Source organism: Lates calcarifer, linkage group LG7_1 (genome assembly GCF_001640805.2).
Source record: "Lates calcarifer isolate ASB-BC8 linkage group LG7_1, TLL_Latcal_v3, whole genome shotgun sequence".
NCBI lineage: Eukaryota > Metazoa > Chordata > Actinopteri > Centropomidae > Lates > Lates calcarifer.
The window spans coordinates 19,176,514-19,201,042 of NC_066839.1; the positions used below are offsets into that span (position 1 = coordinate 19,176,514).

Consider the following 24,529-nt stretch of genomic DNA (forward strand, 5'->3'; position numbering starts at 1 on the left):
ATTTCATCCCTCACTCCCTCCTCTGCACATCTTCACCTCTATCTCAGTGTTTCTGACTGCCAACAGGTTTATGACAGCAGGATGTGATCTCACACCTCCTTCAACATTTTCAACCACACAAAAAAATGTCATGATTTTCTGTCCGTTTTCCTCCATGAGGCCATCTCGTCGCCCACCCTCTCTGTGGCCCCCCGGAGAAATTTGACACACGGATGCGATCTCTCAAGTTTTATCGCAGTTTTTCTCCAGAGCCTTTAGATTCTTACTGCTTCTTACTTACTGTCAGACATTATGTGCTCCAGTATTCATTCCTTTGTTTGCTGTTTTAAAATACCTTGATTGTCGTATTAATTTAACCCCATTTCAGTAATTTTATATTTTCCTTTTAATGTTCCACCATTAGTGAGAAAAACATACTGATGTTTTCCTCAGTGTGTTGTCCTGCTCCTTAGTGAGAATTCCTTCAAAGATACAGGTTTTGTTTGGGGGTGAGACAAAAAAATCAAGAGTTACAAACAATCACTTTAAGGTAATAATCCAGCAAAAATGCCAACCACTCTTTCATTCCAGCTCCTCAAATGTCAAGTAAATAGTTTTGGGTTTAGGCTGCTGGTCAGACAAAACAAGCAATTTGAAGCGCATCACTTTGGGGTCTTGTAATTTATGATAGCTGTTTTACTATAATCAGTAAATTTTTATCAATAGCTCAATTGATAATGAAAATTTCATCCATAATAATAAAGAAATTGTTCCATCCATAAATCAGTTAAATCAGTTTTGTCTCACAAAAAAAGTCATTTGTAGGTCGTCTAGGGGCTAAAACGTGGACCACGTCAACAACATTGTCCCCAGGTCAGTTCCTTTGCTGCTTGTAGACCTGCCAAGCTATAGGGCAGTCTGCACACATGCTGAAAAACAAAACCCAGGCACAAAAGATATTTTTAAAAAACAAACATTTGCCACTGCTTATAAAGCTCAAGAGGACACTTAGAAAAAAAATTCAAACAAAAAAATGGAGAGTACGTGTTGCTTGACGAAATCAGGCCTTTCCATTCTTGCATATTCTCACAAAAGAAGATATTTATTTGGCATAGATATGTGGACACAATTGTGCAAAAATACCCCTGCTCCTTTACTATAGGGTGGGTGACACACACATAGACTACACACACACACTTCGTTTGTTGAGTAGGGGCTGTGGGGTGCGGGGTATGTTGAGTGTAAAAAGGCTGCAGGCTGTGTGTGTGTTTGGGCAGTTCCTCAAAGGCTGTCCTCCTCCTGATGAGCAAACGCTAACTTTGGTCCCCTCAAAGAGGAACTCTCTTCCATTAATTCACACACACAAAAATCTGTCCACCAAATTCCTCCTCAACGGCCTGTTGTGCAAATTGTTGGCCTCTCTCTTGTCTCTGTGTGTCTGTCGATCTGCCTCTGATCCTTCTCCCCTCCTAACTCTCCCTCTTCCCACTTTGCATAACTTCCCTGTCATCTTGTTTGAGTCCGAGATCAAACCAGGACTCTGCTCAAACAAATTAAGATCTCTTTTCTCCCTCTCTGCTATGCAGTTTGCAGACGCTCCTTCGTTTGCTGGACTCTTCTCCTTCTGATGCTTCTGCTCTTCAGCTTGATAAGAACCCTGCGTTTGCATACCATCACTCTCCCTTCTTTACTAACTACTCCTCTCTTGATCTGTGCCTCCCCCTCCCCACTCTTCTCCCTCTGAAAGACAATAGAAAGAGGAGAGTTTTGATGGAACTGTGTCTTTTCCCAGACTAGGAAGTTGCTCAGGAACTTGAAAAAAGGGAAGAGGTAGAGAGGAGGGAGGGAGGGTGGGGGATGACAGGGGTGATCAGTGTTTAAGAACGACAAAGGCCTGGCTGAGCCGCTCCAAAGCCCCTGACACCATGTGAAATCCTAAGGAAAAACAGACGTAATTAGAAGGCTGAGTGTAGTTTTGTGCCAAAAGTGTGCATATTTTAATGCGTTAAAGCAACAGCAGTGAAACAACAGGCCTCTGTTTCTAATTTCTAAACACTGTCTTGTTCTTCTGCCAAATAATAGCAGCTGGCCAATATCGATTCTGCATGCAATTTGAAAACCCGATGGTACTGTTTGGGTTTGGCCTCAAAGTGAGGTCTGTTTTCTTTCCAGTTACTATATGCCAAGAATCATAATAGAATACCCTTGGTTTTGAATTAGTGATTGCTGATTTTAAAGGCAAACATTACACAAAATCTGTCGTCCTCCATCTTAAGACCCAACTACGTCTCTATAAAGGTGGTGTTCCACATTCTAGAACTAAAATATTTTCCTCCTCAGAAACAAGGGTTTTTGCCAAAGACCGTTAATGTAGGGTGCTTTCTTTCATTGTATATCCCTGATTTGCTCCTGTAGACAGCTCCTCCAAAATTTTTTGGCATGTAACCCTTTAAAACAAACCTACTGTGTCTGTATGGGACCCCTCAGTCACAGGTTACGTGTGTTGACAAGTTGTAACCAGCTCAGCCAAAGACTGATTCTTCCTTCGGAGACTGTGATTTGAACAATGTTAAATTATCCAGTGATTCACAATGAAAAAATCAAAGACTTGAAAAAATCTAGTGTAACAGAAGTGTTTCTTCATTTTTCTTTAATTGTGTCATGACCCCTCTGATTTATCTTGTGAGGCTTGGGGAGGTTCTGACCCTCATTAAGGGACCTACTCCTGTGTGGAAATTAGAAGTAAAAACTCTTAAGTACAGAGTTGCTCAATTATTGACAGTAGAAACATGAACTGTATGTGAATGTCTTCAGTTAATTCTGCAGTCCTTTGCTCGTCTCTCCTGGATACATTTCTTAGGGTCCTGTTTTCAATTCAGTTACATTGTCACTTGCTCAACAGTTATTCTTCTGAGTTAGTATGATATTTTTGTGGTTTACTAGATAAAAGTGAGGGACAATTAGGTTTTTCTGTCACTACAGTAGAATCTCTCTAATGAAAATGGTTTGACACTTTAGGCAGAAAAGAAAAATCTATTCAGAAAGGTTCAGTACAGAACAGCCGAACAGCTCTGTCCACTCTAAGCTGTCTTTAAACTGAGCTGGGCGATGCAGAGGACAGTATTTTGGCTCTGCATTGGTTTATTATCTCAAATTGTTTTGAAATGATGGCACATTAAAATCATGTCATCATCCACAAATCAACAGCTATTCTTGCCTTTGGGTTTTGCACCTGCCAGCCAATGCAAGTTAAACATGTGCATGTGATGTCATTCACACTTTTCAGTTGCCAACACCTCGGAGAAGAATGTTGACTAGAAGTGGAGCTAGACCCCTCTGCCAATCTCTTATAGTTTGAGCCAATCGTTTTCTCTTTTTTTTCCCCCTCTTACTCTAGTTTCTGTCATTTTCTTTTATCTCTGTGCTGTGTATGAAGGGAAATGATAAGAAACAGACAGATAGGTCATCTGGATACAGCATGTCTCTGTGCAACCACAACAACATGGCTGCTCCGTTCACTTGTTCCTTCCAAATGTGCCAGGAGGAAAATGTCGGGCATAATCCAGTACATACGCCTTCTGTTTGTCACAGGTCAGGTGTCAACCCACAGACTGCATAGCATGTGTCATTTCAGTGAGAAATCTGCACTGTAAATCCAAAATCACTTCTTTCACTGGAGTTCCTAAAGTCACTGTATTGGCTTGTGGATCCCACAAGATCTCTGGAAACCTTTGACTATGCAGACATGTGCCGTTGCCCAATTGCAACCCATCTTAACAGTGCTGGTCTTTGAGAGAATGGATAACTTCAGAGTCCAAAATCTATTATGTCATATCAGGTGATGGTGCAAAAAATAGACTTATTAACTTCATGTTTGGTTATTGACTACGACTTAAAGTATTCACCACATCACCAAGCTTAAACCTATTTTGAGCACATTTCACCTCTTTCCAGAAACATGTAAACTGGCCAAATCAATGGTAAAATAAAGGTAAAACCACTTCATTCAGACCTAGACTTAAGGCCAGTCACACTATAAAGTGGCCCAGTCACATTCACCCACTGTTCTTCATGAAATATGTGGTTCTAAAAGCTTTGTGACATAGTGACAGGGCTTCTTAGTGAACTATGACAAGCTAACTGCTAACATGATAATTAGCTTGTGAGTATGCCAGTGCTAGTCAGTCACAACAGCTCCCTGACTTTCCCCCTGTTACTGAGCTTTTTACTCCCCCAGGAATTTTGTTCTTAGGATTATACGTCATCATTCAATGAGTTATTGAAGAAGGAGAAAAAAACTCTCTGAGCCTCTTACAAATGGGTCAGTAAGTTCACACAGTTCATTCAAAAGATGGATTTATACAATTGACTGCTGTCTCATAACTGTCTAAAAATCCTTCCTCTTCTATGGCACAGCCTATACTCCAGCAGAGTTCACCAAATTTGCACTGATATGCTTTGTGTTGGTGAGCAAAACCAGAGACGTGTTGAATATAGATTAACGTGGTGATTTTAACATTTGTCCAAAAGCAACTGCAGATTTTGATAATAGGCTACAAATCAAACCAACCACAGGTCTTCCTAACACTGGAAGTCCAAACTTAAAGACAGTTATTGTTAACTTCAGTCCACAGCTCCACAAGATGTCTTTATCTGAAGTACCATACATTACAAAACGTATATATATATATATATATATATATATATGACAGGGACTGCTTTACAATGAAAATGTACAGTAGTTTGCCAAAGAAAAGTCAGTGGATTACACCATCTCCTTACAACAAACTAAAACACATGCACATGTGTTAGACACATGGTTCCCCATAAGTGCTAAGTCAAGCTTTCCTCGTGTGTTTTATGTACAATTAATATTTTCTTCATCAGATTTACAGGGAGGCAGAAAAGAAATTGAACCAAACATAAGGAATCCTCTTCCTAAGTTTGAATACAGGGTAACTCAAACATTTGCTCTCATTCGGTTTTCAGCCATTCCTCAGCCTCCTCGGGTCCTTGTGGGCAGACATCAGGGAGCTCAGCACTAATCGGGTGGGAGATATCCGTCCTCACCGCCAAGGTGTCAAAGGGATAGGGTTTCCCTGTTTTCCGAATCTCAGACCTACAGAAGCCAGAGAGCAGCGCGATCAGCGCAGACAGGGGAGTGCATGTATGCTTTTTCCCCAGTCTCTTATTCATCCAGTCAGTTACAGTCACCACAGTCTTTTTTTTTCTCTTTGTTCATCCAATTATCCACATAAAGTCGATCACCACCTTTTTAATGCAGTCTTTCAGGCCTCACTTTTTTCTGTTGTCGTCTCCCTCTCTCCTTTTCTTTCTCTCTAGCCAGACATTATCGCATGCAGGGGAAGGTGAAATATTCAGAGGGCTTCTAGGATTACCTGCCGCCTTCCTGCACATATGTCAAAGCACATTACAGTCCAGCATCTGAATACTTTGCTATTAGATCACTGTTAATGTGCTTTTATATCACACAACGAGTTGGATCATGTTTAAACTTACAGGATGTACTGTTTTTTTTTTTCCCTTCCCTGTTTTCTTCTTTTGTGCAGCTGTTTGAGGTTTTATGCTCTTCTTTCTATGTTGGGCATAGAGAGAAAACAACAATTTGATGTTTGGGCTGCATGTCTGTTCCATGTACCACATTTGCTTCAGTTAACAAACCCAAAATGAAAGAGAATGGACCCTAAAATTTGGAATTAGCCTCGGAAAAATCATTTAAAAGCGAATTTGAGGGCACATTAAGAATTATTTTTGACATGCCATGCCAAAGCCTTAAATGGTTTAGAAACATCTTGTCCTCTTCTATCCTTCTCTCTCTCTTTCTTTAACTGTTCCCCCCCTCCTTTTTTTGTTGTCTGCTGAACCTATCACTTTGATGAGTTGTGTGCAATCATCCCAGGGGACGCTGGGCTTTCACCAGGGCCTCTGTCCTTCCTGGTACAGTGCAGACTTTGATGTGGGTTCTTCTTCAGCTCTGTGCGGGCAGACCTTGGCCCTGGCTGGCTGAACCCGAACCCAGTTTCTGTAATGCTTTTTAACACCACATATCAGCTTAATGTTGATCTTGGTGGAGGTAAGAAGCTGGACTGTGGTGCTAGTGCTGAATGCTTTTGTGTTGTAATATCAAAGGGCTATCCTGAGCTGACCGGCCGCATGACCATCGTCAGTGGGCTGGTGATGGGCTGTGTAATAATTCACAGACAGCTCCCTCACTGCTGCACCCACAGGGAGCTGGCTCTGAGCCTCAGGAGTATGATATGAAGTATGTTTGGGAGCCGAAAATAACAGTACTGAGATGTTTCTAAGAAGCTGCTTTTCTGTGTTGTTGATTGGACGTTGGTTATGAGACAAATCTAGAATTGGTATATAATTTTGACACTTGCATAAATATATATGTAAGCAAAAATAAGAAGACAAAAGAAAAGCACAATACAGTGAACTCTACACGACTTATTAGTACAAGGTTATTATTATTAGAGACAACTACAAAGCACTAAATGGCTTAGGCTTTGACTGGCCTCGGGGGGCAGCTGTGAATGAGTACCTCACTACTGCAGATGATTACAGCTTGCTATATGAACTGTGTCCTAATCCTGGTGGACAGCTGAAATTAAAGCCAGGTCTGGCCCTTTGCCTTCCCAACATTCCCTGTGATAAACCTCCTCCCCTGCTGAGAAGAATCAGTTGTTTGTGAGCAAAATGCATTTTCAGAGGAGTCTCCAGTTCTGTAAAGATGGGGTAATTCTTTTTAGCAAATCAGGGACCACTGATGAAACTGAAAGATTCAAATGAAAAATCGCCTTTATTTTTGTGCCTATGTTCTGACAGTGGGTTGAACTTCCTGAAATTCTTTTTAAATAATGCATAATTGTTGAAGAAATTGTGAGCCATGTCCTTAACCTGGATATGGGAGATAGTTGTAGCCTATATTCTAAAATAAAAATATTAAGTTCAGGATGTATTGAGTTGGACAGTTCTACCCTCTTTGAGGTTTAAATGAAACCACAGCCAACCCAGGGCTTTTGTTGCCGTGGGTGGGGATGGAGAGAGGAAAGAGAGTAGTTATTAAACTAAACCTAGAGGAGCAGCCAACACATCTGAACAGTAATCTATAATTTAAGTAAACTGATGTGTGAAGAGCGGGTGCGGCCATATTAAGGAATTATATGGTAGAATTTCAGATAATTAAAGGCTGTTTACTGTCTCTGTAAGTAGGGTTGTTGAAAGCTTACTGTGGTCATTTCATTTATACAATTTACTGAATAGAATTAGTGTTTCACCGACTGTTGTTTAATGTCCATATTTTAGCGTTTGATAACTGGCTCATAAAATAACATAATCTTTAGTGTCATACTAGGTTTAGCTGTTTCATTCAAGTCAAGAAGTTTCAAAGTTGTTGGATTGATCAGCCTGTCAAGTTTGTTTCCATTGTAAACTACCATATCTTCAACCTAGCTTACTTTTGTAAAGCTAGTCTCAACAGTGCAGGTGAAATTAGTTCAATTAATTGACTTAAAAGGGGATATTTGGAGGATATTTGATATTTGGCTTTGAACCTCTATGGTTTAGTCTCCACCTGTACATTAACCTACACTCCCTTACGCTCATATAGGAATATCCACGTGTAGATCAAATATTTTGGAAATGTGAATATCTGAATATGAATATCTGCTAATTTCCATACGTCTTCGTATATTAGCAGTGTTAGTACTGAATTGATAGTGGACTCTTTGGAATGTGTTCCTTCATCTAGTTATCTCAGTATGTTCTTGCGTTTAATTGTATTGTTGTATTTTCTTGACACTTGTTATAATTTTATTTCCGCGCCGCCATTTTTACAATTTGGTTGCGATATTGCGCAGGAGTGGCACCTTGGCGCGTGCCACCGGTGCGGCAGTGAGCGGGTTAAAGCTGACAGTGTGACCGTCCTATCAGTGCTCCTCGGTGCAGTCCCAGCCCACCGCCTCCTGCCTCCGTCCCCTTCGGAGAGAGCAGAGAGCCGGGGCTTGTGTTTGTGTGTGTGAGTGTGTGTCTGGCTGTTTGTCATCCTGGCAGGACACACTCCGTGAGAAACAGCCCGCTCTCCCCGAGACTTGTTGCTGCCGTTCGGGGTGCATTGTGTGTTTAACAGCATTGCGGATATTTTAACTAAAACCGGAAGACTCTTGTGTCTTTTTTTTTCTTGGTGGCAACGAAGCACCGCGTGCTACAAAACCTCACCGGCGATAACAAGCGCAAAGCACCGGGAGACACAAAACACGGTAGGATACTATGAATACTGGCTACTTTTCGGACTGTTTTTGTCTGCTGTCCTGTGCGTACAGTTTCTGTGGACTTCGGTGGCCTTTTTGATAGGCGTGAAAGTCGGTGAGTTCCAAGCGCAGTGCGGGTTGATGTGTTCAGAAGTTGTGTGAAAATCAAGATTTGGGAGTTGAGTGCACTTTGGGTCCATGCGTCTCCGTTGTTGAGCGTCAGTGTGTCTGTCCAAGACGTGAGGCTGGAAGCGGAGCAGATTCACGTCAAAATGACTTAATCTCTTTTTTCCCGTTAGCGTTTTCTTCACAGAGCTGATGTTACTACAGAAAAGTAGCAGAACTATTGTTTTCATTGTAAATGAGTAGGTTTAGAAAAACGATCTATATCATCTCAAGACAATCACCAGGAGACAGAAGGAAAACCTGCTTTCAGAAAAGCATTGATTTATGCTTTTTACCCTCAAAAGATGAATAGTGGCAGTCATGAAACATGTCTGTGCTAATCTTTCCTTATTACACTTGTCCCATTGAATAACCCAACCCTAATATGACTTAGGTCAGTATAACACAGTTACCATGATGTCTCACTATCATCCAGATTTATACCAGCCATTTAAAGCAGCCAAACTAAATTGAAGTGCATTTACCATCCACTCCATCCCAGAATCTGGTGGAGGAGTGAATTCTTTATCTATGATCTTATGTTTTCGTTGTTTTAGTATTGAATGACACTGATATAAATACTGAGCAAGGAAGATATATGCTTCATCTTTGCTGGGAAGATTTTCTACACTGACTTTTATAGTAATGGCCTTAAAGTAGACCATATAGGCCATTTTTGTGTAAGTAAATAGTTATAAGGAGGAAATATTGTTCTCTAAATCTTACTTCCTTAATCTAAATGTCATTCCAGTGACTGTATTGGACATCTGGGTTGATGGAATGATAAAAACAGCATGTTGACTCGGTGTGTTCACCTAATTTACCTTGAGAGTCAGCATTGTAGCCTTGAGCCAGCATCATCAAACTGGTATGTTTAACAGCCCAGCTGTGAAAAAAAAATGCCCTGAGGAGGTCAAATATGTCCAATATCTCTCCTGACAACCAGAAACATGTCAGAGAGTATGAGTCCTAAAGTCACGTCAAACATGCGTGTATCTAGCAGGGTGACTGCCTGTTGTTGATATTATTATTATTATTAGAAGCAATGCAGTTATTAAGCATCTACTGACTGATACTCCTGGTAATTACTGCCTATTAGTTTTAATTAAAGGGATGCAGGATGCCTTGCCTTGTGTTGCCGAGCTGCCTGTCGCCCGAGGTTGTCTTCGTCTCTCCCTCACCCGTAATCATAAACTTCACATGAAAGACGGCAGAAGAAATGCTTCGTCATCACCTGCCTTACACCAAACTGCTCGCCCTGGGAACTGTTATGTGTGTTGGTTTTTGATCGACTCCCTTGTTTATTTAAAGGTGAAATGAATTTAAAAATTCTTGTGACCAAGGACTTGTGGGGTTTATAAGCCCTACTGGCACCAAGTAATCACTTTAAAGCTGCAGGCTTGGTACTGAAACTAAGGGAGGAAATGACACTTCAACGCATTTAAAAGTCTAGACAGGAGTTTGACCTGTTGGATTAAGTGTGAGTGATACAGGATTTGAGGTCATTTGATTTTATTCTTCCTTTTCATAACAATTCAAAGCCAGTCAGAAAATCTGTCCGTTTAGCCAACCAGAAACTTGTTTTGTTTTAATGTGAGGTTGAGTTTTGTTGAGCTTTCCCTTCTTCCTTGAAGGTTTTTAAGACTTAATTAGATAAAAGTTTATTATTGCCTGATTAAAGTATGGCAACCCAGATGTGAAACATTTGAGACAAATGAGAGGATGAGGTAAAGAAATTCAAAGGAAGAAATCTCTTTTACCCGTCTCCTGGTTGATAGCATTACCTTCTTCTTTTCTGTTACAGTTAATTACTACCAGGCTACACTTGTTTCAGAGCTAATGTGCTTTAATTCAGTTATTCTGGTTCTTTAATCAAGCTAAATTTCCTTCATAAATACCGTAGGTGGAACAGCGGCGGGCGCTTTTCTGAGCCTCGGTTACAGTTGTTCACGGTGCAACTTGGTCCAGCTGTCAGCTTTTATTTTGAAGAGAGACACAAGACCCTGCTTGTGTCCGCACAGACTACCCTAGATGTCTCACCTGCCTGTCAGCGCTCTGCTGCACTGGTGCGCGCGCACACACACACACACGCACAGTGTTGAGGCAGAATTCCTTAAAATCCAAACAAGAGAAACACTTGGTTGCACATTTTGTTCTGCGATGTAGCACCAAACCGTATTCTCTGTATACAATTTTTTTCATAGTTAATCTCCATTAAACTTCCCCATTTCCATCCAGCCTTTTTAAGTCATTACAGGCTCTTGACAGCTGTGGGAGCCAGACTAATGACTTCATCTGGATTTCCCTCAGCGCTCTGCTATTCTGAGCTCTCCGAGCTCCGGAGTTATTCTTCCTCTCCTCCCTTTTCTCAGCCCTATCCTCCCAGCCACCCCCCTGACCCGACGGGGCTGTCATGCTCATGTTTCAGCGCTCACTCATGTGGAGGTGTCACAGAGCACGACGGTCACATACGTCGCGTGTCTTTCGCTCGGAGTGGGATGGGAAAAACAGGCCAGTGTGATGTATGGCTCGGCGCTCAAATGCAAACACATCCATTTTGCAGTGAAATATTTTTCAGGGGTCATGTTGTGGGTGAAATGAAAACCTGTGTGTGTGTGCAGGTTTCCTGGAAGGGTAAAATAAGTAGCTAAGGTAAAACTGAAGGTGCCTATGTTACTCTACAAGAATTCAAGTTCTTTAAAGATACAGTTGATTTTAATGTTCTAGCAGATTTACAAATTGGAGACTTGACATCCAAGTCATTTTGAAGTGGCCCCAGTGATAATGACTTTGAGTGGGCATTGTGACAGCACAAAGAAATCATATTTCACTGGATATGGGTGCATTATTAAAGGACTAGAGTAATCAGTTTAGGTCTGCAGCATCTGAAACAGTTTCCACGTCATCAGCCTCCAGTTCAGGGTTTTATCTCCTGATGGCATCACAGATAGTCAAGTCTTGGCTCTGTCTTCATGCATCAAAAGTGAGTTATTCACAATACATCCTGCAGCAGGGACCCTCTGTTCAAACATCTAGACAAGTTTTCTCACAAGTTTTACAGTCTACAACTTAACAAGTTGTAAAGTTGTAGATGGTTTTTACTGAATCTGTTCCCCTCATCATATTGGAGCAGAAACAGCTGTGATGTGTGTTTTGTTATGAGTTGATAATAAGCCTTGGTTGCAGCTCTCTGTGAACAGTCAGAGTCAAGTTGCATTGTGCCAGTCGGTGATACTGTGGTAGATATTTGTTTTTTGGGAAATAGAAATACTGCCCAGAGTAGAGATGGTGATGTGTTAGTAGACATTCGCAGCATTGTTTGTTATTGTTTCCTTCACTACTTTTGTGATTCAGAAATTTTGTCTGACGCAGAAACAGGTTGAAAAATAATGTTATGTATTCTTTCAAGCAATTTCATTGGCCATCTCTCCATGCATGTCTTTCTATTAAAGATGTTTTTAGTTTTTATTGATTGTGTCAGTGGATCTAGAAAGGAAACGAGTGTGGGGAATGACATTAAACGAAGGTTCCCTGGTGTTGTGTATGGTATATTTCTTTTCCACCAAGATTATCCAATTGTTAATTTTTCAACATGTTTAGCCACTGAAGGTCAACACACTCCATCCTGAGTTAATTACAAGTTACTAATTGTTTTCTCAAATAATAAGAATTCATTTTGCAAATACTGACAAATATATGTTTCCACAGCCCAATGTGACATATTCAATGTTTTATTCATCCAACTGGCAGTTCAGAGCTGAAAGATGTACAGTTTACATGTGACACACAGATCCACTCATTCTCAGTCTTAGCACCAGCTGATACAGGGGACTCTTTTCTGGGTTCAGCTCCTGGGTTTGGAGGGCTTTGGAATGGAAAGTGTCTGTGGGGCTGGATTTAAGGTGCTTAAAATTTTTGACTGTAAATAATCAGTGAGTATTTGTCTTATGCTGCTTGAAAGAGTGAAAGTTGAAGAAACCAAGCAGTTAAAACAGTGGAAAATTTAACAAATCTTAGGTAGACAAGCAATTCTAATGACAAAATCTAACCAAACGAATCAAAAACCTAACCTGTGTAATGCATAATCACATTCCATGCTGTTTGGCAGTTTGAGATTCCTTTCTGTGCATTCCACCATGTGTTACATTTCTGTCAAGGAAAATTCTATCATCATTTTATGTCACAAAATTTATTGTCATCGTTTTATCCTCCAGCTCTAGTATGATTATTTCATCCGTCAGGTTTCTCTCCACTGTTGGACTGTAGTGTGGGCTCTGCTCCAACAATACCTTGACCCTGCGTTACCTGCGAAACACAACTCAGCTGCTTTTGAAGTGCATCAAGCATATCACAGCACAAAGCTGCAGGTCCACTTTTTTTCTTTCCTCTCTCTTCCCCCTGCTTCACTAAAACAACCCACAGAATCTCATTTTAACATCGCACTCTCCTGTGAGTATTTTGTAATTTAAGCCGCAGCATCAGGGCTGAAACTGTAGGATAACATGAACCTTCTGTTTTTTTTTCTCACCCTGGAACTGTTTTTTTAGCCTCCTAATACAGGAGTGTTCCAATGCTTTGTAATCTATATGAACACTGCCAGTTCATGCTGGGTCTCATTCATGCTTCGTAAATCATATTGATCTGAAATGGCCCGTATTTGAAGATTGTTTGACTGTTGTGGCTCCAATGAGAAGACAGAAAATGAGTTCAGTTTGCCAAATATTTCAGCGGTGAATCAGTTAATCATCAAAAAACCAGCCGTCTTTAATAATTTTCTTGAGAGACAAGTTTAGCATTTGTGCTAAGACGCTAATGGAAGTATCAGCGTTAGTTTTCATTTAAATGCAAATAACTTACATGACCTCTTATATGTAGATATAAATCAGAAAATTTGAATTAAACGCTGATGAGAAAAGACGTAAAAATCTTTTGTCTGTATCAAGTGGTTAAAGTAATGTTCATCACATTAGACACAGTATTTTTCTGGGTCTTCTTGATGCATCCCTGCTAAGCTTGGTTAGTAAAGTGCAGATTTTGCACTCTTGAGAACAGGCTTTCATTAAGTGTGTGTCAGTTTAGTGCCAAACTGGACATTGCACATCAAATATTAAGCCCTAATTTATGCGCTGACAGATCTAAGATGAAAATGCTACTTTTTCGAAGTTAAGAAAGCTGCTTTTTATATAAATGTTTTTGCATCTATAATGTCATTAGTGTGTTTCCCAGTTATTTTTGCTGAGTGTACAGTTATACTGGAACACACTCATTTTTCTCAGACAGTCTCCGTCCTCGCTCGGCGCCCCTCATTCTGAATGGAAAAAGCTCTCCTGCTCAGTTTCTGAAGACTGGTTGTTTTGGGTTTTTGAAAGATTGTCCAGTCTAAAAGAAAACAGAGAACTCTGTTGTTTCAGATTGAATCTCTGTTGTTTATTTTACTTAGATACCAGATGAACAGATCACACATGCACACAGCGGCTTACCAATGTTTCACCTGGGTGTAGCCCAGTCATCATCTCTCAGTGCCCTGTCCAACTCAGCTCTGTGTGAGAGGAGACTCAGTGGCCTGTTGAGCAACAAACAAAGTCTGAGACCATTCACATAATTTCTTCCTTTATCACTTTCCTTCCTGCTTTCACAGTTTACCATTATTTTCTTTCTCTTGTGCATTTTGAGGAACTATAAGGATCCTCTTATGTGAAATTCATGTTTGTTGTCTTGTAGTTGTACGTCCAGTCTAAAGTGAAATACTAGTGTTTTAAAATCAGCAGTTAATTTCCTGACAACAAATAGATGTAGATGTGAAAAAAATATATCATGTAGCAATGAAAATATTAATTCATTAATCATTCATATAATTAAAATTGAATCATATGTTTACAGGAATAGTGCAACATTTTGGTAAATTTGCACTTTCACTTTCTTAGTGAGAGTTAGATGAGACGATCAGTATGAACATCATGTCTAGGCATGCACTGATCCAACCATTCAGTCCTGATACCTATGCTGTTCCCTGGGCTTTGGGTATCAGCCAATACTGAGTAACCATCCCATACCAGTGTTTATTTGATAATCTGTATGCCTCACTGCATGGATTCTTTTATGTGAGAGGCATCATCAGGCTTTACTTAAGTATTATTTTCCTAACTAAAATGTAACAAATGAATCCATCTATATGCATTTACAGAATTGAAATAATCTTTAAAATTTAACCTTTTTAATTCAGCAGCACATTTGTGAGAAATTAAAATTCCAGTATAAAACTACATCAGAGGAAAACAAAATCTAAACATATGACTGTACTGTGGTTCAAACAGTGTAATCAATCCAAGAATCTTTATTTTTGTCACTTTCACATTGTTACTGGGGAATTTTTTTGCATCGACAAAGTACTGTGTTTCTTTGAATGGTCCTCTGTCATGTTCTTTGGATTATGCCTCAGAAGGTGCTTGATTTAGTTAGTTATGTTATAATTTGCAGTGCTACTGCTGCCCCTCAAAACACTGGTTTTACAGCAATTAGCTGTAGAACAAAGTAGACATGTCAGATCAGCCCTGTTATCAGCAATACCCAATCCAGCTGTTTGAGTTAGTATTAGACCGATATCTGTTATCTTTACTGGGCTGGTGCATCCCTAACCATGTCTGTCTGTTAAAAATGAAGCTTTAACAGCCAGTTAGCTTAGCTTAGCATAAAGACTGGAAAACGGGGGGGGGGGAAGTGCTAGCGTGGCTTTGTTCAAAGAACAAGCCTCCAGAGCTCATTCATTAATACGTGCTTACATAAAATCAGCTGTGTTTGATCTTGTCAACTATTTCTTGTGAGTTATTTCCTGGAGTCCCCCCTGGTTGCCTGGTAACCTGGAGGTTACCTCCAGAAAGTCACTGCTCCCAGCCCAGAATTAACCAAGGCCATAACTCCACTTCTAGACCACATTGTCGCTTTTATGCTTTTGCTTTTTGTAAACAAACAAGACGAGCAAAGCCAGGCTAGCAGCTTCCCCTGCTCCCAGTCTTTATGCAGAGCTAAGACTGTAGACTGTAGCTTCATATTTGATGGACAGACAGGAGACTGATATTGTAGGCAAATAAGCATTGAACTACTTACTTTTTATAGTAAAACCAGGAAGACTGTAATGAATGATAATATATGTTAGTGACCAGCATACTTCACTTCAAACTTATACAACTCTTTTCTTTAAGTACACTCTGTTTTTAAAAGACACAACTTTCAAGAAGTATTTTTTAGACATGCAGCTCACATTGGTTTTATGATGAATGTTTACCTTACAGGTCACATTCCTCCTGTAGTATTAACCTACTATCATGCCCTGATAAGCCTGGATTAGATGTGTTACTACCAGCCAAACAGGGCCTAACCTTGTTTCTCTTCTCCTCTGTTTCTCTCTCCCAGAGGAGTGACAGTGTCCCTGCCAGGCCCGCAGGGAGAGGACCATGGCCCTGAGCGATGCGAGCGGCGACCCCCTGGCCCTCGGTAACGGAGGGCACCATCCTCTCAGTTCCAGTGGAAACGCCCCTGCAAACACCGCTACATCAGTCAGCAATGGCCAGGACCCTCTCACAGCTGCCTGCAGTAGTGACTGCCTCACAGCGGATGGGGATGAAGATGTTACAGTTAAGGATGCAGTGACTGAAGGTGCAGCAGAAGCAGCAGAGATCGCTCATCGTCCAGAGAGCAAACAGGCCGAGCCAAAACGGCGGCGTGGTCAAACAGAACGGCTCCCTGAGGAACCTCCCCCCATCCTCCGCTGCCTCTCCCTCCCTCGCTATCACAGACTCCCAGAGGCTGGCCAAACGCCACCTTCCCTCCACCCTTTCCCCGTCTTCCTCCTCCTCCTCCTCCTCTACTCCTCTCCAGCCCCCCCCACTTTGCTGCCAGCACTGTCACTTCCACTCTGCCCTCTGCTGCCCCTGTGGACAGCAGGAGTGCCCGCTCTTTCAGAATCCAGGCACCGGCCCAGGAGGACCTGGCTCGGTTCCCCACCCGGGGGCCACCTCGTCCTGCCCCTGCTGCCTCTCTGCCTGCACGTACTCTCACCCACATCCCCATCCTCCTCACCCATCCTCCCCTCTCTGTCTTCATCACCACCATCACCAGCGCTGGCAGGAGCACCTCCAGAGTCATGCACATGCTACTGGAATCAGGTACGGGGAAGGAAAGGTCTTTGTGATGTTAACATTTTTTTCTTGATATATTAAGTCTCAGTGCATTAATAAGCACTACTCAGTATTTGTTTGTCTATGCTTAGCATTATGGGAGTTCCCATGATGCTAAGCAAAGCGTTCAACTAATTCAGCTCAGTAATAGTCTGAGACACAATCATCATATGTGTTGTGTGAATCCATAAGTATGTGGGGTTTTTTTTACATTCATACATACTTGATACAGTTCAGACTTGTGCATTGCTCACACACAATCTTCTTACAGTATGTTTTGTGTGATTGTGTATTTATTGACCATCACAGGGTCTCTCACAGGCCCCCCATACCATGTCATACATGTTTAGGGATCATGTTAGGCCTGGAATGCAGGAGGAGGTGGTTACGGCTGTTTGAGCAGCAGGTTTAGTTATTTATTGTTTAGTTTTTTCCAGATAGAGGCCTGACACATAATGTCACCACCAGTGAATTATAGGTGTTACACCACCATGTTGGAGGAATGACAGCAAGTGATTTATGTAATTAGATAGTAATAATAATAATAATAGTTGTATATGGGTTCACAACTCTTTAAATGAAACCACTTACATGGATCTAGAGCTGAAGCAATGAGTCAACTAATCAGTTACTTTATTGGCTATAAAGTATTATAGCCAATTTGTTGCTTCTACTCGTCTAAACATCGTCCAGGTAATCATGATAGGCATTTTAGGAAACAGGAATTTTTTTAAAAATGACTTGTAGAACAAACAATTCATCGATTCATTGATACAATATTCGTCAAATCCTGAAAAATATTGTTATCTGTGGCCTTAAATGGATCACAAAGCAGCTCTGAAAAACATATTGTAGATAAAATATAGACTAAACTTGACTAACTCTGATTATGATTTTGGCCAGGAACTGTCTGATCAAAGAATAAGTAAATAAGAATTTGACTTAGCATTTACATCCGCTTTTCTTTTGATACTCAACACTTTATTAGTATTTCATCTTCTCTTTGATGCACAGAGTTTTCCCTGTAACACTTGGAAACTACGCTTGAAACATCTTGTGACAGGACCAAAGTGTCTCTGCAAACCCAATAATGTGTTTATTTATTTTTTTTTTTACTATTGCACGTTTTGTGTCTTTTCACTGTGAGGGTCAGTGGAGCTCCAACCCTTTATTATCTGTGACTCACATTAAGATGAATTTCCTACCTTGGACACAGGCTCCAGGAAACACGTATGGTCCCCCATAGTGTGTGTGGGATATGAAGCAGATCATTGACAGTGCAGTAGCTCAGGTTTTGACCCATAGTTGACATCCTTGCCCAAGGACACTGTTGTTTATTTGTGTAGTGATTTTTTTTTTTTTTTTTTTTGGTGTATTGGGTACAAGTTGTTATGGCTTGTGTTTGCTAGACCCTCCTGGCTGTTGGGATACAAACAGCCAAAGCAAAGTTTATCTACAAGATGAGAGAGGAACTTTGCAAGTTTTTCTTCTATTTAAATGAAACACACACACACACACACACACACACACACACGTCTGTATACACACATGTGGCGACCATGTCTTCTCCAGTCGAAACAAAATGTTAGCATTGAACTCATTTGTTGGCAGACTCTTCTTTCTTTCCTCAAGTGATCCATATTTAGTGAGTTGGTTCTTTCCCTTTTACTCTGAAACCACAGGCCTTCCACCACATTTGAAACTGGAACCATTTAATGCCTTGCACAATCATTTGCATAATCCTATATTTACCATCTCCACGGAGAAGGGGAGGCAGGAGGTGAAAACTTTGCAGAAGTAATTATTTACTCATGTCAGCTGCTTTTTATGGTAGCAGCACATTGCGGGGAATCTGATTTGCATGAGTCTTTATTTCTTCGTACTTCTCAACGTGGAATTTTCCTTACTCAGATTAAGTTGGATCTCCCCTCATAACTTTCATTAGAAAGAGTGGCGTTGTGGGTGGCGTTGAAAGATGAGGTTTGTGCAGCCACAGCGGGTATGTACACCAAACCTGGTGTGCGCACATTAAACCCTGGGTGGGCAGAGAGAGGCTAAACAGGATTGTGTTGCAGGCATTTACATGCATTCACCAGCATCTGTTTGTGTGTGTTTTTTTTTTTTCTTCTTCTCCCTGCCCTCTCCGCTACTTTCATTTTTCAGTTTTTTTTCTCTTGCTCTATTAACACTCTCATTCTTTCTTCTCCTCCCTCTCCCACAGTCTGTCCCTCCCTCCTCTGTCTCTTGTTCCACATCAGAATGGAGAGCAGATGTGGCGTGGGACGAATGTGTCTCTAACGCTGAACCACTCTCTTATTTACCAAACAGGTCCCTCTTGTTCAGTGATGACAGGTTTGAATTACAAGGCCTGGGTTTGCTCCAACACTGCATCCCCAACACCCACTCCCCCCCTTTCCTGTACAGTGGAGTGTGTGTGTGTGTGTGTCTGTCAGATGGTGAGATTAGACATAGGAAACAATATACCTGCCTCAGTTGTGTAGTTTTGCTCTGAACTCAGACATTAACACAAACCTTCAGACCTTGTCTCCTTTTAACTCCAGTCCTCCACCCCTGTGCTAAGAGCTGCTGGAGTTTGATAGTTAAATATAACACTCTCTCTCTCTCGCTCTCTCCCCCCCCCCCCCCCCCCCCCCCGCTCTCTCTCTCACACACACACACACACACACACACACATATGCTTACACATGGACATAAACCGAGGTCCTATACATTCCTAATACCCTTGATAATTTGAGGGTATGGAGTCAGACAAGGTGGTGTCAGATATCAGTTTGATCTGCCTCAGGGCTGTGATTTGCCAGATTAGCCAGGGGATTACATCTGTGATCACAGCACATAGACACACACTCTCTCTCTCTCTCTCTCTCTCTCTCTCTCTCTCTCTCTCTCTCTCTCTCTCTCTCTCTCTCTCTCTCTCTCTCTCTCACACACACACACTGATAAGTCGTAACATTAACTCTTCGGGGAGACCTTTTTTTATGCGCGTTTCACAACGGGGGGATTTTTTATGCCTCTGTTTTCAGCTTCACAAAACATTAATCCATTTACCAAGATTAGACTCATACTTTTGTTTCCTAAGTTTTCTATTTTGAGAACCAATCAAAAGCCTTCGGGGCTTTATCCTCGTATGAAATAAACCAAATCTTTGGAGAGCATGAGGACACAACTCAGCAGTTTGTGCAGAGTGGTTTGAAACACCGATTCAGCCATACATTGTATATCTGTCTCTTTTTTCTTTCTCTCTGCGTCTGTTAAAAGCATTAGTGACATGTCTGTAAGATTATCTCTCACAGCCATTTCATGTGTATTATTTAAGATTAGGAGGAAACAGAGTGTCCTTGGGATGTCATCTGCTTGGATCAGGTCAGTTCAGCAGGTTTAAAGGCCTCAGGTAAAAGCCTTTAAGCCAGTGTGGAAGTGTGGAAATGACTGGACCTCATTTCCCCTTTTGCTGTGGTTGGTTCTTTGAGAGTGAATGTGTATAGGATTTGTAAATTCTTAGTTTCAACACTTGGGTGGATTAAACATAAATGTTAAATTTAGGTATTTAACACCCAACAATGGGAGTTAGTTTTGTGATTTAACTTTCTGGAAGACGACCAAACACTGCTGTGGAGCAAAGCCCCAAGCATACACTCCAGAAGTGTTAATCTGAAGTTAAGTATGTACACTTAGACCAGGAGCTACGGTTTCAAGACTGTACTTGGGGGACTTAAGTGCTCACTTAACAGTAGATGCAGTCCAGAATGAAAACTGTGTCAGAGGGGAAAAAAAAAAAAAAAAAACATAACCGCGATTATGTGCAGCCACAAGGCACGTGAGGTTCAGCTAACCTGCTTCTACCTGCACTGATGACCCTGCAACAGCCACCGAACAGCTCACTGCCACTCAACCATCTGGGGTCACGTCGAGTATTTAACCTCACTCCCTGCTCTCCTGGAGCTTTTCTGCCTCTCTTCCCCAGTGCCTCCCCGCAACAGCTCTAGTTGTTTATGGCAACCTCAGGTTTGGTTTATATTCATGTCTTGACAGATAGCAAGAATTCCTGTGTCTCACTCCCTCCCCGTCTTAGCAAAGGTCAGTTTTTATTATCTTGAACAAGTCTGAATTTTTTAGTATTTGTAGGCGGCAGGTGGTTTGGTTGCTATGACACATGGGAGAAACTGTATGAAAACATGACAACTCCAAAGAGCCGGGCAGTTCATCGTGTGTAATTTAGCAACTTTTTATCAGTTGGATGGGGCCAGATAATTTCACTGGACCATATGCGTCTGCACTGCGTTGACACCCCCCCGAGCTTCAATCAGTGCTTAGCCTTTTATTATTTCTGTGCTGTTTTTGCCAAAATATAAATCTCAGGATTTTCTTTATGTCTTGTATTCTTTATTTTGTGTCCCTCTGTGTCTTGCTCTCTGTCAGACAGCTGCAAGGCTCAGCCAGCAAGGGTTTATCTGAAAGCGATCTGTGTGCTCTTTATTTTAGGGTGTTAGCTTGACAAGGCTTTGCGCATTATCAAGAATAACAACTGTTTGGGCGGGTGTGTTGCCTGGTTTCTGAATCGTCTGGACCATATAAGGCCTTCTGGTGTTTTTTGATGATCTATGTTGCTTCTCCTCAGAACATTTCTATCATAGTCCTGTGTGAGCACTGTGGGTCTTTACCTTTTACTTTATTGTCATTGCACCAAGAGAAGGTACAATGAGATTTGCTGTGCACACCTAGAAAAACATGCACGCACACGGCCTCTGTACATATACACACACCATTATAGTAGTAATTAGTAGTAATAATAGTACATAGAAAATAATATAAGAGCATTATATATAGGTACAATATGACCCAAGGTTATTGCATGTGAATAATCAAGGATGTGGTAGAAGTTAATAGTTCAGTCTTGCAGCTGTAGCAGCTTATTATGAAAGATGAACAAACACACATTCAGGGCAACACTGTGAGTGTGGAGGTGATAAGATTTTTTCCTCCCTATGTTCCTATTTTATACAAATGCAGCACGCTCATATACAAAGTTGCACACCTTCACATCTATTTTGAAGCCCCCTAGTCACTTAATGCAACTCTAATCATCCTACACTCACAGCTTACACTAATATTTTAGGCATTTAGTTTCTGCTGCAGAGAAAGTAATAATGAGTGTAGCAGCAAAACAAGCTCTGATGTGTCCATCACTACAGAGAGATCACAGAACACAGTAAATTACTAGAAAAGGGGCCTTTTCTATCTGTTGTTAAAAATAACATCATATCAGTGTGCAGGGAAAGTATATGGGGGAGCAGGAGATGATGAGGGTTACCTCTCAGAGACACCTCTGCTGGTTGTAAAATGGTGATGATATGTGACCCCGAGGGCCCCTTAACCTTCACAGTTAATTTGCAAGGAGAGAAACTGGCAGTCTGGGTCTGTTAAAAGCCTGTAGCCTTCATCTTTTCTGTTGTTTCAAGCCTTTTTATACACAGAAAATACTCAGCTAACATCCAAAGTTACGTTGTTAAACTCAGCTGAAATGAGGTGATTGCATTTGAATAGAGTGTGTCTGTATGTATATATTTTGTGGCTCCTGGGGCTTGTGCGAAGCCTCTGTGATGGATAGGAGAGATTTACTGACATCCTGCGTGCCTAATCCCCTCTGTACTGCAGCAGAACACATGGAGCTACAAGGTTATCCTGGGATAAACATGTGATGCAAACACTTTCAGTACAAAACCAAGATTTACAGCACATGCATGACTTTACTATCTTTTAGTAAGATTGTGTGTGCATGTGTTAGGTTAAATGGAAGTAGGAGAAGCATGTGGTTGCTTTCCCTCTGGAGAAGGTTTGGTGATTTTAATCCTGTCCGGACGACATACATTGGCTTCAGAAAGTAGAGGGAGACCTTTATGATAGAGTGCCTACACAGAAGCCACTTAGAGTAAAAGGCGTGTGAAGGCTGATGACTAGTTTGATCCCTATGGTGAAACGTGGTGGTGGCAGCATCATGCTTCTCAGTGGCAATTGGTCAGAACTGAGGAGAGAATAAACAGGGCTGGGCAATATGGCAAAAAATGTCACTACGATAAAAATGGTGATATCAGACGATATTGACAGTCATCATGATAAATGTCAAATGATTATTTCTTTCAAGTTTATAGACTGACTTTGCTGATGTAAAATTTCTTGATGGTCAGAACATGACAAACACTTGCCAAACAGTGGGACATTTCATAACTGCTGTAGAAAAACAGTTATAACGATAAAACCTAATCATCTAACCGAACTAATCTAAACCCTAACCAGCAATGAGACTGGCAATTTTGTGATTCATTTCTGCGCCTGCTATCTAAGCATGGAAATTAACTATATTGAAGATTTATCAGCCATTTGTAATATTTCTATCAGAGAGTATACTCAAGTGTATGTGACCTGGGCACTGAGGCGAACAGTTCACATTGCAACACAACAGTGAACCCAGCCTATAAAATACTGGAGTGGCCTCAGGACAGGTCCCTGACTGTCCTTGAGTGGCCCAGCCAAAAACCCAGACTTAAACCCATTGAACATCTGTGAGCAGACCTTGTGATGGCAGTTCACAGATGCTTCTCATTCAATCTGATGGAGTTTGAGAGGATCTGCCAGGAAGAATGGGATAAACGGCCTGAATCCACGTGTGCAAAGCTTCCACAAGACAACTCAAATTGCCAAAGGGGCTTATATAAAGCACTGAATTAAGGGTTTAAATTAGAGATTTTAGTTGTTGATATTTATTCTAAAAATATATTTTCACTTGGATGTAGATCAATGTACTAAAATAGCTATTTTATCCTACCTGTTTGTCTTCTAGGCTCTACCTCTACCTCTTCTGTTTTCCTGCTTTCTCTCTGTCTTGCAGCCATTTTCATCTCTCTCTGTACCCCTCTTGTACCCCAGTCAGTCGTACGGTATAGTTCCCTGAGCCCATAAAGATAGCCATCCCAGATCAAAGGCCCATGCTGTCCCGTAAAGCAGGATCAAAGCCTGAAGTGAGCACAACGTTGTCATAACTTCTCATAAGCTGGCTGAACAGCTAGCCAGGCCTCAGCTGGATAAAGATGGCTTGTTGCTGCTGGCTGCTTAGGATTATTATCAAACTTTGAAGGGAATACACTGGTGCATGTGTCCAGACTGTGGCAAAATGCATTTCAATTCATCTGTTTGGGGTGCACAGTATAGAGTGGCTAAATAAATGTTTTACTGTTGTTTGTGCTGAGTTGTACTAAGCTAGTTGACATTATCAACATTATTAGTTACTTGTTCTTTGTTAATTTATAACACAGCAGATACATTTTCAGATTGTGTGCATTGAACGTACAGTGTATCAAATTGCATTCATAAGCCTGTGAGCATTCAGCAGGAAACCTTTGAGACTGGTTGCTACTGAAACCTTTCTAGCTGTTTGTTTGCAGAAATGCCGAGGCGAGGTTCAGTGCAGTTTTCCTAAACAGGAGCTGTTTGTTTGTCATTGCGGCGTCGGCAGGCTATTTGAAAAAAAAAAAAAAAAAAAAGTGGCTTGGTGCAAACAAGCCTTTACTCTTCTTCCAAATGAATGACCAAAAACATCGTCACCACTCACCAAAATAACCTAACCAGCTCTACCACATGTAAATCAGTTAGTGAGTGCAGCAGCAGTACAGTCAGTCAGTGAATTAGTGGTTCTCAAAATGCCAGGAGTGGGAATCCCCAGATGTTTGTTAAGAGTGTAATGGAGGGTGTGAAACTGCTTTTTATGTATCCATAATGTTGGATACAAACCATCTCCACTGAAATATTTTTTTCTCCATAGCTCTAAGTGTCAGTTGTTTCCTTGCCCCAAAATTAAACAGCAGTCTTTGCGTTTCCTTTGCTACTGATTATGGTTGCAAAATGTTTATTTTCATTATCAGT

At 41.1% G+C, this 24,529-nt stretch overlaps 1 protein-coding gene across 1 annotated transcript in view; it reads left to right on the forward strand.

The window, feature by feature from the left end:
• disp1 (dispatched homolog 1 (Drosophila)) overlaps positions 1-24,529 on the forward strand; it is an 86,088-nt gene that overhangs the window by 42,625 nt on the left and 18,934 nt on the right. Inside the window, 2 exon segments of the mRNA XM_051071993.1 lie at positions 15,828-16,063; positions 16,065-16,579. Of these exon segments, the coding sequence (XP_050927950.1) occupies positions 15,869-16,063; positions 16,065-16,579 (710 nt within the window). The 5' untranslated portion in view covers positions 15,828-15,868.